Source organism: Varanus komodoensis, unplaced genomic scaffold, assembly GCF_004798865.1.
Source record: "Varanus komodoensis strain SLA01 unplaced genomic scaffold, ASM479886v1 scaffold3, whole genome shotgun sequence".
In the NCBI taxonomy this organism is placed as follows: Eukaryota; Metazoa; Chordata; class Lepidosauria; order Squamata; family Varanidae; genus Varanus; species Varanus komodoensis.
The window spans coordinates 43,188,064-43,206,256 of record NW_025335761.1 but is presented as its reverse complement, the minus strand read 5'-3'; the positions used below and the strand labels follow the sequence as shown (position 1 = coordinate 43,206,256).

Here is an 18,193-nt window from a genome sequence, read left to right as displayed (position 1 = left end):
GCATGTTTAGACAGAGAAAAAGAGACTAATGGCATTTGGTAACATTTCACAGTGTAAAGGACAGACGAAGTCCCAGGATGTAAAAAAATAGAGTTTTATTACTTGGAGTAGCCAACCAGTTTTGGTTGTCTGTCATATATTTTATAGCTCTTATTAAATCTCATCTACATATTGCAGCTGTGCCTATGTGTATAGACATGACAATCCTGGCTAGAGGGCCATGAGATTTTTTCAGAGTTCCAGCTCCTGTGGCTACAAATACATACCTTGCAGCTGAGCAGAAAGAACGGTGCTAGTTGGTTCTCCAAAAGTGACCTCAGAGAAGGGGTTTCTGGAGTGGCCTGGGAGGTGGGGATTAGAGGGATCTAATGCTGACAGGGTAAGAGATATCCTTGCAACATCCTTGCCTTCCTTTCCTTTCCATTCCAAAGCTTGGCTATTGGACAGCCAACATTGGCTGTCTGCCTTTGCTTCTGTACTTCTGCTGTCCTGCACAGCATGTCCACAACCTGAGTCTGGAGGGTTATGGGCACCCAAAGAATTATGTCCTTGATGAAATGTTTTAAATGTAGCCTCCAGTGTTCTCTGAAGAATGTGTGTCTCCAAGGTTAAATCCTGCAATTGGTGACATGATGAGCAAACGGGAGTTCATATGCATTCTTTGATCTAATCTCAGCTTGTAGGCACAGTTGAAATTGGTGTATGTGAAGTTCAATAGCATATTTAAATATGTTGCTTATCAGTGTAAACTATTGTGCAGTATTGTCTCCTGTTTGTACAGACTGTTAAGAAGACCCAGAAATATATAGCACAGGTCCAAAATAAATACAATAATAAATACACAGGCCCAAAATTCTAGTTCAAAGAATGCAACATTTTGAAAAATATGTACTGGAATTCGTTTCTTCACCATGTAGTTCTGGATGTTTTCCTGACTTTGATTTTGTAATAGTTGCATTTATTTTCACATATAAAAGTTAAACATAAAGTGCGTAGAATTCACCACATTAATTGCAGCAGATGTCCCCAAACTGACTTTTCTTCCATCAGACTTCCAAGGGACACCCCACTGGCAATACTATTAACTTTCAAAGTCTAAGACTCAGCCTCCCTGTGTGTCATTTTTGGACTTAAGCCCAAAGCAGAAGTTTCTCTTTTGTTCATCTTGTTCTTACATAGAGACCTGACTCATCTCTTCCACTGTAGTGTGTGGGGAATAAGGATGAACCACCTCCCCCATCACACCAGGCCATTTTATCTCTCACTGGGACTTAACACTTAAATGTTGCATTCATGACAAGGCTGAATATGAGTTGAGTTCTTGCGAACCCATGGTTTGCGATTGAACTGCGGATGGCTGTTTTGTGTGGCTCCAGCAATGCTAACAAAACATGGTTTGATAACCACTAATAATCCCTGAAGAAAAGCATGATATATTGTTAGGTTGTTGGGTTATGAACTATGGGTTGTTTGTGGTCAGCAAACCATGGTGTGTTAGCATGGCTAGGTTTGTACAGCACAACCACCCATCATTCAATGGCAACCCACACTGGGTTCACACATGATAAACCCGTGGGCTTATAAGCCAGGGGTGATTTATCATGCCCTGTGGACCCAGTCTCACACAAGTGTGGGTTATCATATTAACTGAGCCTAGTCACTGATTGTCTAATCCTTCAGGCTTTCCTAAACTTTTGAGCAAACAAAGTTCCTGTTTTTCCCAAGGTCCTGAAACCTAACATTCCTGGTGCCTGGCAAACTCTGGGTTCCTGGCCACATTTGTTGGCTTTTCTTCATTTGCCAGAATCAGTCTCAAACCATGCAAGCAGGATTCTGTCGGAAAGCCTCAACTGTGCTTCTTCCAGAACACTTCATCCTCCCCTATTGTCTTCCCACTCTTGCTGAAATGGTGACTGCATACAGCATTATCAGGACTTCTTTTTCATCAGTAACTGCAGGAATTTTCCTGCACCCTGCTACATCTTCAGAATGGGTCCCTGAAAAAGTATCTTGAAGTTCTTCTATACTTTCCAGAGCTCTTTTCCCTGCAAATTCTAACTTCGATCCCTTTTAAAGGACATGACTTTGTCTGTATTCCATATTTGTCCAAATTATTTTGTTACTGTAGTTTTCAAATAGTTTTTAACAGCATAACTTAAATGCATTTGTTACGATGTTGTTGGAATAGTTGTAGTTGAAATTGTTTTTAATAAGAATTTTAATTTTTGTGTCTGAATCAATTGGAGATTTTTAATATTAAACTGTATACAAGAATGATAGATGAATAATTATTCAGGATTTCCCATCAAATGCCAAAAGCCCATTATCAAAAGCAGACACCACTATTACTATTATTACATTTCATTTATATGTTGCCCCTTCATGCATCGAACAAACCAATCCTTTGGCCCCTTAGATAACATCTGGAGAGTCAAAGGATAATGTGGATTCCTGATTCTGAGGTCAGAAAAGAGTTTGGACCTCAGAAGTGGGGATCCATCCTTGGATTCTCCACCCTGTTTTGCAGCCAACACAAAAAGGACTGCACCAGTTCCCTCTCAGATCTTGTATCAGGTCCTCAAAGCAGGGGTGAAGAGGACATTCCAGGTGGCAGGGAGGGAAGGAAACCACGTCCCCCACAAATACAACTGATTCTGGCACCACCTCCTCCCTTCCTGTCCAATGTGCCTGATTCTGATGTCTGAAATAGCCCACCTAATGATGTGCAGGGCAGGAGCAGGGTGGAGGCAAGATCACTTCCATCCTATCCAGGGCAGTCCCACTGGACTGAACTCTAAAACAAATTAGGATAACCAAAGGAAATAATGCTTATAGGGCATATTGATGGTACAACCTTTTATATGTATAAAGGTAAAGGTTTCCCCATGACATTAAAGTTCAGTCATGTCTGACTCTAGAGGGCAGTGCTCATCTCCGTTTCCTAGCTGAGGAAGCCAGTGTTCGTCCGAGGACAGTCTCTGTGGTCATGTGGCCGGCATGACTAGACACCATGGTGCACGGAACGCTGTTACCTTCCCACCAAAGTGGTACCTTTTTACCTACTTGCATTTGTATGCTTTCGAACTACAAGGTTGGCAGGAGCTGGGACAGATACACCAAAGTAAACTTCACTGTGTTTAGTGGGCTTAGTCTTAGCAGATCGGTAGAAGATTGCAGGCTTGTGAATATTCAAAATGACTTGCATATGTTATCCCCATAATCCATGCAATGGCTTCTGTATTGAAGATTGTTAGTATTACCACGATAATGTGCCGATAACCATGTTCTCAGCTATGATAAGCTCTGTACCAGGGATAAGTGAGGAAACAGATTTTTTTTTCACTCTGCAGTCCCTGAGAACCAAAATGGATACACTTGGAGTCCAAAAATCTATACATTAGAGAACTTACAAGGTGTTCAGTGGACCAAAAAGAGTTTGTCTGATGAAATGCATAAGTTTGAAAAGTGTTCAAAGAATGTGTACTTTTTAAAAAACATGCACATATAATGCTTTCACCAATGAGTGGATACCTGCAGAGATGCAAAGAATTTGAGAAATAGGCACAATACATGTTTTTAAAAAGTTTGCAAAATATCCGTATACATTTGTAAAAAGTTGTACCATATGTAGTGTTGAATGGACTCAGCAGAAAAAATGGTGGAAGTCTGTCAAACACAATGTCACACATCCCTCCCTCATTGGAATGAGGAACCTCCGGGAGCCTAGTTCTCACTCTTAGAAATTCGATTAAACCAACTGTCAGGTGAGCAGCCTGGCGAAGGCTGCCTGAACTTCATAAAGAGGTTCTTCCCCAACGGTGGCCTAAAATAACATTACAATGGAAAATTCGGTTATCAGAGCATCTTGCGGCTGGAGTTTTAATGCTGCCAAAGTGTGTACATTAACAAGAACAGGAGTGCTTCATGAATTCCTGCAGGCGACTCTAAGGTAAGTTGCCACATCTGACAATCAGGCAACTGTTTTTCCATTTCCTGTACTATGTGTTTCTATAGCAACATGTGGGCTAAACTGAGGCAAGACAGCACTGATAGCAATGTGAATGCAACTGGTGAGGGGAAATAACAGCAGAACACATCTAGATAAAACAAGGACAAAGGAAATTACGCGGTATATGCTCATGACTCTAATGGTATTTCTGCAATATGAGAAATTATTGTTAGAGACAAAAAGAAAATAGCCAACAAAGGTGACAAGTGCACAAAGGTAACACTATATCAACAAATAAGTTTTTAAAACCACAGGTAGGCATAGGACGCAACTGAGTCTAAGGGTGCAATCCTATGCGCTGTTAGACAGAAAAGATTCCCACAACTCCCAGCATTCTCTAGCAAGCTCTTTCTGTCTAAACATGCATGGAATTGCATCCCAAGACTGTCAACCTTTGGACCAGATCCATGATATTGTGACATGATCTTCTTCCGCTCCATGTTGTGGACAACTTAGTCTAACAAGCTTGGCCCATCAGGTTGCTGATGGCAGCAAGACAGTCTTGCTGCCGATTCCCCCTCCACATACTCGGCCTTGCTATTTCATTTGCAACCTTACTTGGGATTGCTAAACAGGTGTGGGTTAGTATTTTTGGTGGGACCAGGGCAGGAGAAGAAAGAGTTGAATTGTCCTTCCTCATCTCCTGTAAGCTTGACAAATATCCCTCTTGCTCCTGTGGTGAATTAAAACACACACACACAAACACAGGTGAGTTGCCCCAAGATGCTTTTGGCATCATGTCTCATTTGGCGCTTTGTACAGCTGTCCGTAGAACTGATTGTAGATGCCAGGTTTGCAAGGAACTATCATCACCGGACTCTGAAAGGACAAGCTGCTTCCAGGCTCAGTTAGGCCTTTTGAGATTCTAATAAATTCCAGTCACAATCTATCTCATCTACTGTGCCCTGGCTTCAGCCCCTGGACCTATCCAGCAGGCATAATGTTTTAAAATCAAAAGCTGACAGTGCCACAGCCCTTGGAATTTTAGGTAACAGAGTAGGGTGGCCAAGTACACACAGTCAAAAGAAAAAGAAAAAGAAAAGGAAGGGAAGACCAAGCAGGACGAGAACATAGGTGCTTCTTATGCCTGGTCCGAGGCACAGCAGTGGTGCTTTACCTTGCAAGAGGGACTTGCATCTCAGCACAAGCATGCACATAATTTAGACTTTTCTGTGGCTTTTATAGCTTTTATTATTGAGTATCAAGAAGGTCCAGGAAAGGGAGCTCAAGAGCTAAGTTGCTTGGTTTTTTTCTGTTAATTCTCCAGACTGAGTCTGGCAGAAAGAGTTGGAAGGTTGGATGATTTGTTCCCAGGACTGATCAGGGGAGGAGAAGAAGGTGAGCTCCCTCCCAATCCTTTCTGAGTTAGCATGCCTACTTTTGGGATGAAAACAGGCAGGAGATGCCCGAAGTCATGGAGGGCTATGCTGGGACTAGCTGTGGGAGATCAAAATAAAATGCAGGAGCGGAAGTGGGTCTCTTATCTCCTCCTGGAGAAGGAATTGACTGGGGCTTTTCCCTACTGACTTGGCTGGACTCCAGTCATGGGAGACCCATGCCTAGGTAAAGTGGAGGTAGGTTTTGCTATTCTTCTGTCAGGGCGAGGTCCTGAAGGGTCTGCATGTTCTTGGGAACTGGGATCATAGCCTGTTTTAGTATGTTATTCTTAGATTTTACTTTGTATTTGATCTTAAGAACATAAGGAAAGCCATGTGGGATCATAGCAATGCTCCATCCAGCCCAGCTGATAGCACGGTGGCAAGGCAGCTGCCCATGGGGTCCCTCAAGCAAGGATGGGGGCGAGACCTCTGCCTGCCCCAGCTCCTCAGCAGCTGGTGTGTGCAGGCATGTCACCTCTGGTAACAGGTGGCACATATCCGGTGAGGCCAGTAGCTCCTTTTCTCCTTCCTTTTTGGACCCTAGTTCTTTGTTCCCTTACCTCTTAAAATAAGCTTTCCACCTTACTGGTGTGGTCATTGCAGCTGAATTCAGACTGGGGCAGGTTGCTGCGAGAGGCCCTGGAAGGGGGGCTGCAGGGACCCATCCCAGCCTTCCTTCACCCTAAGCTGTTTAATTTTTTTAAGGAAGGGGAGGGAATTGAACATTGATTTCTTAATATCCTCATTATAATATTTTGATAATAATTTAACCAGGAAAATAAAGGAGTTCATTTAAATAAGTGCTCTGTGTAACATTAGCACACAGGATCTGAAAATGTTTGGTGCCTTTTCTCCTTTGAAAAAACACCTTTATTTCTGCCTTTTTGTTTAAGTATAATATATAACAGAAAACATGGAAATAATAAAATACTGAAGATAGTAACTTTTTTCTGCTATTACATCCTCCTCCAATTGACACGTTCTTTGATATAGTGGAATTCTGACTGGGGGACCTTAGTTGCAGTCTCTGAGCATCAGTTGCTAGAAAAGTACATGGCTTTCATTCTGTTTACCAGCTATAAATTATTTCAGAAGCACTGAGATCAGAAGGAATACCGCCATCTTCATTTTGGAAATCCTTGCTGAAGTTACATAGAAACATAGAAACAGAGCGAGTCAGAAGGGGTCTCCCGGGCCATCTAGTCTGACCTCCGGCACCAGCCGGCTCCGCTCACGACATGCCCACCATGTGCACGTCCAGCCTATCCTTGAACACCCGCAAAGTTCTAATGGACAAATTGACATAACAGTATACAACGATCAATTTATGTACTAGTCCTTCTGCTTTCGTTTCCCCTAAGAATATCTTTTTATTCACTCAGTGGTTTAGAAAAGCCAGAGTTCACAGGGATACGGTGTCAGCACATTTTTTTTAGCAGGAACGCCAGCGTCATCTGCCATCCCCCAGACTTCCCTCTGAGCTTCCTTGAGCAGGGGATTGCTCCTCATGCCCTTCTTGGCCCCTTCCAACTCTGCTATCCTATGAGTCTATGATCGTAGGCTAGTTGAGAGGGTATGGGCCCAGCCCGAACAATATGGGGGATATGAGACCTCTTTGCCTTCATCCAGTTTTACTTGGGCAGTGCGCTGCATTAAGGCTTAAGCAAATCTCCTGTTTCTCCAGACACCTGTGACTTGTGGACAAAGGAACCATTTGCGACCGATGCTCATCTGTTTGGCTCTCAGAACAGCCACTCTTGAACAAGCTCCACATATCCGTTCTTCCATTCTCACTCACGAAGCAATAAAGGATTGGATCAGCTATACAATTGAAGCTTGTCAATGCTGTTGTGATTCGATAGGGGGCAAACATAATCTTGGCAAAGTCACAGTTACATGGCTCAGAGATGCTGCGCATTAAAAGAACAACATGATAGGGAGTGAAGCATAAGATGAAAGTGATGATGATGCTCAGCAGCAAATAGCTGATTTTCTTCTTGTCACTTTCTTGGGTTGCTTGATTGTGCTTTACAGCTTGGTATATCCTCTGGTAGCAGAACACCATGATAACTAATGGGATGGCATACCCCACACAGATCCGGTAAAAATTGAACCAAGCTTGCCAATTTTCTAGTGGGTATGTGTCGTAACACAGAGTACGGTTAATCTTGGTTGTGGTCTCCTTGTGCTTTAAAATCTGATAGTTTGACATGATTTCGAAGCCCCAAACTAAGGCAGAGATAAGCAAGGCAAATCTTCGTGTTCGCAAATAATGGAACCTCAGTGGGTACACTACAGCTATGTATCTATCCAGGGAAATGCATGTGAGGAATCCCGCACTGGTATAATAATTCAGGTGCTTGAGAAATGCAGCGATCATGCAAAAGTTTTCAGAAAGTTTCCAGTCATCCCCGTTCTGAGCATAATAAATCCACAGAGGCAGCGTCAATGTATAGAGTAAGTCAGCTAAAGTTAAACTCAGGAGATAGATGCCCAATTCATTCTTTTTCTTCACTTGGCCGCAAGATATGTAAAGGGATATGCAATTAACAGGAATGCTGATAATAATCAAAATGCTGTAGAGAACAGGAAACAGATATTTATCTAGTTCATGAGATATTCCACATGTCAAATTGACACAGTTCATTGTTCTGGTCAGAACTGGCTGGATCTAGCTAGGCAGGCACAGATGCTTATGGGTTCTCACCATTCCCAGTCCAGTTGGGATACAGAAGAGTGAATCATAGTTTTTTTGTCAAAAAACAAGGACTCCATTTCGTGAGTTCCTCCCCAGCATGCTGAAAGTAGAAGGGGGGAAAGCTAGAATCAGGTAATTTATTTTAGTACTTTGATAAAGAGAAACAGATAAACAGAACCTCATGACAAAACTAGTAGTAAATGATGGAAATACAGAAGGAACTGCATCTTTCATTTTTGATGACTTCAGTTCCATCCCTCTCCCCCTGTTTTAAAAGTCTGGAAGGAAGGAGACTTGGAGCATGAAGTACTGACATTTACAAGAATTAGTGAGTACCTAGTCAAGTAAAATCTCAAGGGTGGGAAAAGAATAGTATTTCCATTTGTTCTTCTGGTAAGGTTCTCCCAGGTCTGCATGTAGGAGGAGCCAGAGAGAGAAAGAGAGAAGACACCACAGGAAACAATCCTATGGCTGTGAGACACTGTGCGGGGGTGGAAGCCACAGTGGACTGACCTGACGTTAGAGGCAGCGCTCTGACCTGGTGGAGGAGATTCGAGCTCTGTTCCTTTCCCCTGTAACTGGCTCGGAAAGAACCTGCCAGCTGTTGCTTGAGGTGAGGAAAATGAATGTCTATTTCCGTGTGGGAGGAGGGGGAAGCCAAGCTCACCCCTGCCACCCCTCCCAGTCTACAGAGAATCCTCATGCTGGGATTGTGCCCTTAGTGAATTTTGAGATGTTGGCATAAGGAAAGAGCCCTGCTGGACTGGAGGAAAATGCCATTAACATCTTGGATCCAGCAGTGCCCAGCTAGGTGCTTCCTTGGCCTGAGCACATCTGTGGTCCAATCCATACCTCGTCTCCCAGATCTTCGTGCCCCTTTTCTCTGGCCCGAGTCCCTTTTCCATGACCACCAATCATAAGGTGGTTTTCCAGTGCTTGTATTTTTATTGGTTGGAAAGGCCGCAATGTCTCTTCTGTGACGCAGCTAAGGGCACAAAATGCTCCAAGCGGTTTTGGGAGACAGCTTTGGCCTTTGGCTATTCCCACCACGGGAATGAGGCCCTGGAGGCTTCTCTAAAATGAAGTTTGGCTTTCAGGCTGAAAGAGGTTTGACTCCCCTAGTACCTAGGCAGGAGATTATTTATTTATTTATTTATTTGTTTATTTATTAAAACATTTTTATGCCGCCCCATTCGCCGAAGCCTCGGGGCGGCTCGCATCATTAAGTTAAAATAATTATAATATAAATTAAAAATATAAATATTAAATTAAAATACAACAATACAGTATAAAATAAGCCACCCTGGCCAGATAAAACCAATAATGTTAACAGTTAAAATGCCGCTTGAATAAAAAGGTCTTCGCCTGGGGCCGAAAAACAAATAACGACGCCGCTAGGCGGACCTCTCTGGGGAGCGCGTTCCATAACTTAGGCGCCACCGCAGAGAAAGCCCTCCTCCGAGTAGCCACCCTCCTAATTTCTTTCATGGAGGGTTCCCGGAGAAGGGCCTCCCCCACCGATCTCAAGGGGCGGCTGGGCATATATGGATGCAAGCGCTCCTTCAGGTAACCAGGAAAGCATCTCCTCCAGGATCTAGCTAACATTCAGAGGTAGACTGCCCTTGCACATGCAGGTTCCATTTAGTTCTCATAGCTACATACCTATGGGTAGACTGAGCCTCCATGAATCTGTCTCATCCTTTGGGAAGTCATTTAAGACAGTAGCTAATACCATGTTCTGTGGCAGCAAATTCTATATGTTAACTCAATACTGTATAAATTATAATGGGTTGGAACTACCTAAAGGGCAGTATCTAATGGGCCATTGTGCCCCCACTGATTCTTTTGTGCTCCCACAGATGGGTTTGCACTGTGTATGAATAAGTTTGCACCGGACTTGATGTGTTGTATTTATTTTAAGATATTTGTGCCCTGCTTTTTATCTTCTGAAAAGAAACCGAAGCAGGTAACAGGAACATGTTTTAAGTTAAATAAATAACTAGATGCAATAAAAGCAAAGCAATAAAAATATAGAACTATCATATTCATATAGCACTGAAACCCATAAGATTCAAGAAGCCCAATAAACTAACTGGAATTTGAGATTAGAATGTTAAAAAATATGTAGTAGGAGGCTGACCCAGTGAATCCAATGGTAATGTTTGTGATGTTTGATTTTTTTTTAGTCTTAGTTTAAAAATTTTAATAATATATATATGAAAAAAGAATCAAGAAGCTCGAGATAATAACCAGAACGGCTCCCCCGCATCTATATTTTCAGTGCCAGGTGACAACCTTTTTATTTGCTTGTAGCTTTGCTTTTAAAATGTGTATAGATATTTGCATTACTCCTAGCTTTTATTCTGAGTTTTCTTTTAACACTTTTATATTATGTTTTGCCACTTTCTGTTTTATGCTTTTAATTTTTGTGACCTTCCCAGAGAGCATTGGCTAGTGGTCAGTGAAGAAACATAATAAATAAATAAGCACAACAAAATGTAGAGCCATAATATGGAGAAATAAAAGGGAAAAAATCAGAGCAGAGCTCATTAAATATATTTACTCAGCAGCAGAAGTGTTTTTTTTTCCTTATTTGCATCCATGAAGCATTTGAAAAGGCTGACATGACTCTAATAAGGCTTAGTTATTAGCAGTAAATATGCCGGCATTTTGGCCCCAGCCTGCTGTTTTGGCTCTGTTTAGTCCTGGAATGTGGTCCCTGAGAATTTTTCTGAAATTGCATTTGCATCCTTAATCTAAAGAGTAGAGGGTCACTGAAACCAGGGGAGCTCTACCGCACATGTGTGTGTGCATGCACTAACAACATATTGGAAAGTAATTTTCTGAAAAGGAAATCAAGGGCAAAGTTTCACCAGGAATAAGTACCAGAAAAAAGGGTCTCAAAAGTTTTATCCAGCTAACCCTACATTAGTGGCCCACCATTGGCTTCCCAAAGCATCTACTAGGAAAGCCCATTAATGGATGTTTACCTGTCATATCAGCCCCTGGCCCAGAAGAAGGACATCTTGCTCCTTTGGTCACACTTTCTTCAACTCTCACTGCTGGGAGCGACCCAGTCTGTTCACTCAGGGCTCCAATAATGGATCCTCGTCCAGGGGTGGGCAGAAAGTTGATTTCCAGATATGCTGGACTTTAACTTCTGACATTCCTGAACATTGGTCATGCTGACAAGGGCTTCTAGCGATTAAAAGTCCAAAACATCTGGAAAACTAGCTTCTGTCCACCCCTGTGCTAAGCTAATATCAATTACACTGACAATTATACATAGGTATCAATTATACATCAACGTATACATTGCTCATCTACTTGCTTGCTTATTCCTTCTAAAAGTTGCTGTTCCATCCCAAGCAATGTACGATTTTTTAAAAAATCTACTTGGTAAGTGTTATCTTCCAAAATGGAACCTTTTCACTCATCATTTTGGGTTATGATATAAAAGACTTCTCTATCTTATATTTTATACCGTCTGCTTTTCTTGTAAAAACACTCTGGAGGCCGAAGTCAAGAATACCAACTAAGAGGTGTCAATCTTTATCTTCTAAGTGCTGTGTCTTACCTTTCATGCCTTGTGGTCCCACTCAGATGCTCGAGAAGCCAATGTGCCCTGATTAGAAGCCGTTCTCAGACAGAAACAGGAAATTGTTGCAAAAGTTCACACTGAAAAAATAACACTGAGGAAACGGCTTCATTGGGAGGAGACAATTGGTTGGCTTCCATCCAGACTATTTCAGTCTTAAAACTTTTCACATTATTCTGATTTCATAGAAAAAAGAACTATGTGATTCTGTGAGACTTTGCCCTTCAAAGACGCCACTAGAAATATTTCATGTTGCAGGTATAAAATTACTATTTTTTTATAATTTATAAAATTACAAAAGGTATAAAATTTATAATAAAATTATTATAAAAAACCATGCAGAGGTTTGGCTCTGCAATGGAGGTATTGACTGATTTAATAGAGTTAAACCTTGCACAATGATTTTAAAAAATATTCTCAGTGCTGTGATGCAAGGCATTGTGACAGCTCCCACGGCCATGCTTTAGAGGAGAGTTTAAAAATGCAGGGAGCTGTGCTTATCCTATGTTTTCAATAAACCTTTCAATAAAATTTTTCAATAGTCCTGTGGAAGATTACATCATTGCTCCTGGTCCGAAAAATGTTCTGGAGCTGTTCTTCCCTGCATTTCCTCTCCTGTTACACCACCGAAAATGTTTGGCTGACAAATGAAAACCGTTTTTTGACCACAATCCAACACAAAATCAGGCATGTAAAATCCCAATTGGAATCAATGTACTTGAAACTATCTGATTTTGTGCTGGACTGTAAGCATTCTCTTTGTGAGGTAAAGGATTGCATCTTTTTAAAACTACTATGATCTCCATAGTTTGTAGCTTCAGGTGGGAGCAGTTCAGTTCTGCTTCACAGAAATGAGCACAGCTTTTGCCAGCATTTCATATTTTATGAAAGCAGAAGCTGCCATTTCCCCAGTGCCACCTGACTTCGTGCCAGAAACATGAAACTTGAGACTTGTTACAATTTAGAGTGGTTTATCTGATCAGACTCTCAGGTCAGTCAGTTCTAAACTGCCTGCAACAAAAAGCTGCAATAGTTTACAAGAAAAAAAATAAGATAAAGCTGATAAAAGGGGGAAAAACCATACCATAGAATTGGAAGGGGCCTGAAAGTCTATTGGGTCCAACCTTCCTGCTCAGTGCAGGTCTTAAAGTCTCCCATCCAGGTTCTAACCAAGACTGGCCATGCCTGGCTTCCAAAATTAGGCAGAATTAGGCACTTCAGGCCATACAGAAGCTACATGTTAAAAGCCAAATTGATGGAACCATGGCCTGTTAGTTCAAGAAGACTTCCAACAGTAAAGTGCCTTTATATTTTACAAGTGACCCTGTAGATGTGCTTGATGACTCCCTACTTTTGTCTGTGTGAGGCATCTGCTGTGGAGAGGGAACCTGTTAGATCCCTGTGGCTTGGCTCGCTGGACCCTGGCATGCTTTCTTGTGACTCTGAGTCCAACTTAGCATTGAGTGTGCCAAGCAGGAGTTCCACAGACTTTGTGGACTTTCTCTTGGTTGAGCTGGCTTCTTAAGGGAAGGCCAAGCAGGAGAAAGAAGTCAGGCAAAAAGAGGGCCGGATTCTGAAGGGATTGTTGCAATTGTAGTCTGGGCCCATTCATGGAGCAGACTTGTTTTTGGGTGGGATTAGCTACTTTGACAATACCAGGAACTGTTGTCATGTGATCTTGTTAGATCTACCCTACCCAGATCTTGTTAGATCACTGCCCTACCCAGTGATTTTGAGGAATCCAAGTTTAATTAAACAATGACTTCATGATTTCTTGGCACTTGTAGATGCTCAAGTTCAAATCCCCCTGCATCTCAATTGTTGGGCAACCTTTTTCAGTCATTTGCTGAAACGGAAATTTCCCCTGGAAATTTGCTGAATTTCCAGGGGAACTTGAAGTTTGCAGATCTATGGAGATCTGGTGCACCATGGCACTGCTGCAGCAAAAACATCAACCTAAGGGCTAATCACCTTCCTAGCCCATATTGTGACTTTGTGGGCATATTGGTTGAGAAGTTGCACCCACATTAGCCCTGTAAGTGCCCTTTTATTTGACAATCAGGGACCAAGATTCTGCTTGGGCAGATTTATGTATGTACAAATTTATATTTCATTTCATTTCTATGACACCTGTAGCTGAAGCTCTCTGGATGGTATACAACAAAGCAATGCACTGGAGGCTCTGGAGCTAGAAGCCTTACTAGAACATCTGAAATACAATCTGACAAGGTGGTTCATCCATACATCCACCTCCCTGGTTGCAGTCACAATCTTGTCTTTAAAGAAAAATAAAGGGGAAAGGGCTGTATCCTTGTGTAGACTACCAGAAGTTAAACCAGAACTAGAACCGCCTAACCCCATTCTAGACCGATTAGAACTTCTACAAGGATGTGGATATTCACCAAATTGGATTTATAGGTGGCCTGCCACTTGGAAAGATCTGGAAAGGGGAAAATAGAAGATGACTGTTTGCATCTTCTATGCAATATGAATATGGCCATTCTGAGTATCTAGTAATTGTGTTTGGGCCATGTGATGCAGCTGCCTAACCTTGGGCTATGGTTGCTTTGGATTTCAGTGAAATTAAGGCCTATGCAGGCCTAAGGCTGAACCATGCAGAGAGGAGCCTTCTTAACCTCCTGTCCTCCAGATGTGTTGAATTGCAATTCCCATCATTGCCAGCCAGTGTCAAAGGCTGAGAATCATGAGTTGCAGTCCACCTTAAGCAGAAGGCCCCAGGTTGAGGAAGACTGCTTTTCCCAAGCCACTTCTGTGGAACTTATCATACACATATACACAGATTGCATCATCTTTCTCATGGCTTGACTGCGTAAGACGTGGTGTTTTCCAGCTGCTCAGCATCCCTCTGGTTTGAATCAATGTGAGGCAGAGCTGGCCCATGGCATTTGCCCCATTAGATGGAACTAGTGAGTCATAGCACATATTCAGTATCATGCAAAGAGGGCCATGCCTACGTTCTTTAATCAGCAACAGCCTCAATACCAAGAGGCTTATTGAAGAACAAGAAATGAAGTGGTGCTGACAATGAAAGCAGAGTGCCTTTGACCTGGCCTGAGGGGTTTCTCTGGTATGGGTACACCATGATGCCCAAGGCCCAGCTATTGTGGCTCATGGGCAGGAAATCCAACAAATGTTTCTACCTGGCTGAGAAAATATAATAAAAATGAACAAAGCCATTAATGATTTGCTGCCCTGGAACTGTATTATCATTTATGCTTCTCATAAAAGTAAAATTTTAAAAGGAGCAACACGTGGCTCTAAGTGACAGGTTGAAAAATCTTGTAACTCAGATTGTGACCTCTCCAACGGCAAGGCCGTATCAGGAAGTGCAGAATGTCAAATATGAGTTGAACAATATTCTTTCACAGAATTTGTTTTAGTCTGTTTAAGAAAGACATCTTGAGACAGTGGTGAACATTCTTGTAAGAATTTGGCTCATTGCCTCAAACAACAAAAACACTGAAGTGTTACTTTGGTGATTGTATACAATATAGCAAGATATAATGCTGAAGATATAAACTTTTGTTTTTAAAAATATTCAGAATTGCATAATAAAGGATATTACAAAGGCAATAACTGATATGAACACTGGGAATTGTGTAGTCTGGATGGATTTCCAATTCATTTTCTAGGTTATTGTTCGCCACAGGAGCATTTTATTGTCAGCTTACATTACCCACATCTGATAGGGAGTGTACTTATTGTGCCAATTATTGACTTATCTCATTGATCAATGCCAATTTTAAAATATAAACTGCAATGTTGGCTGATAGACTACAACTAGTTATTGCAGCATTAGTCCATACAGATTAGGTGACTTAAAAACAGATATGGGGCTGATAATGTCAGACTGATTGTTGATAGAATAGATGCAACTGCCATTATTGCTTTGAATGTGGAGAAAGCCTTTGACAAAATTCACTGGAAATTTATTTTGGCTCCATTGTGAAACTTTGATTTCTTACAGGATTTGAGAAATAGATTGGAACATAAGAATATAATGAAAGGCATGCTGCATCAGACCAATGGTCCCTCTGGTCCAGCACTCCATTCATGTACTCCTTGTGGTGGCAAAGCTGCCCACAGGATCCCTCAAGCAGGATGGGTGCAAGACCTCTGTCTGCCCAAGCATCCCAGCCACTGGGGTATGCAGGTGTGCCACCTCTGTGAATGGAGATAGCACATAGTCAGCAAGGCTAGCAGCCATTGATAGTCTCTTCTTTCTCTTCCTTCCTTCCTTCCTTCCTTCCTTCCTTCCTTCCTCCGTGAATGTGCTGAGTCCCCTTTTAAAGTTGTCCAGTTAGTAGCCATCACTACTTCCTGTGATTTCCACCATTTAATTATGCATTGTTTGATGAAGTATTTCCTTTTATCTATCCTGAGATTAACTTGAGAAAAGTACCAATGATGTCTGTTCTCTCTGCTGATATCTGATTTACATATGGATCCCCTGTCATCATGTGCTATCCAACAAATTTCATGGATCTGTAGATAAATGCATTTATTTATTTAATTGCTGAGTGGTTTGCGGCACATAATTGTATTGAATTGTAAAGAACTGTATAAAATTTAACTTTATGGTTTATGCCAATGAACTTTTATTGTTTATCTCGCAACTCTAATAATTTGTTCCAGCTTTGATGCAGACTATTAATAATGTTGGCTAGTTATCTGGCTATTCTATGAACTGGTCAATGTCTGAACTGAAGTTGATTGAAGCTACTATAACCAATGGCAGGCTTGTTAACGAGGTTCAGATTCCACCCAGAGTTTTTTTGGAAATACTTGTCCCTAGAGAGATATCTCAAATGATTATGCCTACCTTAAGTAAGTAGATTGCTAAGATCTTATGGGACACTGTCAGATGGACATCTTTAAAGTTAATTAAAAACACTTAAATGAACAATTCAAATTGTCTATTTCTGAGTGGCATTCTATTTATACTTGACAAGTATTCACTTAATGATTTGTTCAATGTAATCTTATGGAATCTCATTCCACCACAAATATATTTTCAAAGGAATGCATATTTCAAATAAAGAGGGTGAGTTTGGCTTCCTTGCTTGGATTCTCTCCCTAAATAGATTGCACTGGGTGTACCAAAACAGGCACAGCACCTCCTACAGTTACTGCAGTACGTGAGGTTTGGCACATAGTTTCACTTCACCTGCAGTTGAACTCTAATATGTGCTAAAAGATTGGGAAGAAAACATTTGTTTGGGGGACTTGGATAGGCAGGTTGATTTGTGCTTTGGATCAGCTTGTGGGTCCAATATCTTCTTGTTGTTCTTTCTTTTGTGTGCTCAATATGATTTGGCAAGTATGACTGAATGGCATCAGATGCATATTAAAAATTTGTTAGACTCTAGGTTGCACCAATAACTCTTGTTATTAGCAGTCAGTTGAGGCTGAAGTGGCTGTCCCACAATTCAGATTCACAAATTATTATTAGTGAACCATATAGCCTTAGGTGCTTGATCCTGCCTAATCTTGGAAGCTAAGTAGGGTCAGGCTGAGTTGAAATCAGGATGGGTGACTTGAGGTCTGCATTGAGCAGGCAGTTGGACTTGATGGCCTGCTAGGCCCCTTCCAACTGTATGATTGTTTAATCCTATAATTCTATAAAAATGGAATAATGAATTGGAGCAGCCTATTTTGCCCAGGCAAAGGAATGCTACACTGGCATTTCTTTCAGAAAGAGTAATAGATCTTGGGTTTTATTTAATTCACCAAAAAATATGTTTAGAATATATCGGATGCCGCAAGGTCTTTTCAACATGTTTTGTCAAAGTCAGTGACTGCTTGCTTTAGGGAGGAAAAAATGATGTGGATAAATCTTGTGATGGATTTTAAAAACATATTCAGGGATACATATATTCTCTTGAATTACTGCCCATCTCTTGGAATTTTAAGCTAAATCCATGTAAATGGATTTTCCATGGCCTTTTGACAGCTAAAAGACTAATATTATGGTACAGGAAAAATAAAGGGCCACCTGCAATAACAATGGGTGGAGGACTTGATGAAGTTTCCTATTTTTAAATGGGTGGGATTTTAGATATAATTTATGGAGGGAAATATATGGACATATGGGATGCCTTTGTTGAAGTCTACGCATCATTATCTTCAATATAAATATATATATATAGGGTACATAGTATATATTTTATTTATTTATTTATTTATTTATTTATTTTATTTATTAAAACATTTCTATGCCGCCCCTTGCCAAGGCCTCGGGGCGGCTTACAACATCGAATACAAAATACATTAAAACAATGACAATTAAAATATATACAGTAAAATAAAATAAGCCGCCCTGGCCGAATAAAATTCAATAATATTAACATTTAAAATGCTGCATAAATAAAAAGGTCTTCGCAAGAAAATGACAATATTTTAGTTTTATTTTATTTTTCACTTTGTTCTTGTTGTTTGGGCTTTGGTTTTGAAATTCACCATTAAAATAAGTAAAATAATGTTGGTGC

The 18,193-nt window shown here is 41.1% G+C and overlaps 1 protein-coding gene across 1 annotated transcript; it reads right to left on the bottom strand.

The window, feature by feature from the left end:
- Positions 1 to 6,218: 6,218 nt before the first annotated feature.
- On the bottom strand, positions 6,219 to 11,764 carry GPR65 (G protein-coupled receptor 65). Its single transcript, XM_044437133.1, has 2 exons — positions 11,664 to 11,764; positions 6,219 to 8,186 (listed from the first exon to the last, which is right to left on the bottom strand). The coding sequence occupies exon 2, from the start codon at positions 8,033 to 8,035 to the stop codon at positions 7,010 to 7,012; it is 1,026 nt and encodes a 341-aa protein (XP_044293068.1). The 5' UTR covers positions 8,036 to 8,186; positions 11,664 to 11,764; the 3' UTR covers positions 6,219 to 7,009.
- Positions 11,765 to 18,193: the final 6,429 nt, after the last annotated feature.

Excerpts from the sequence above, each read along its gene's own strand:
- GPR65 (XM_044437133.1), bottom strand. The coding sequence starts at position 8,035 with ATGAACTGTGTCAATTTGACATGTGGAATATCTCATGAACTAGATAAA.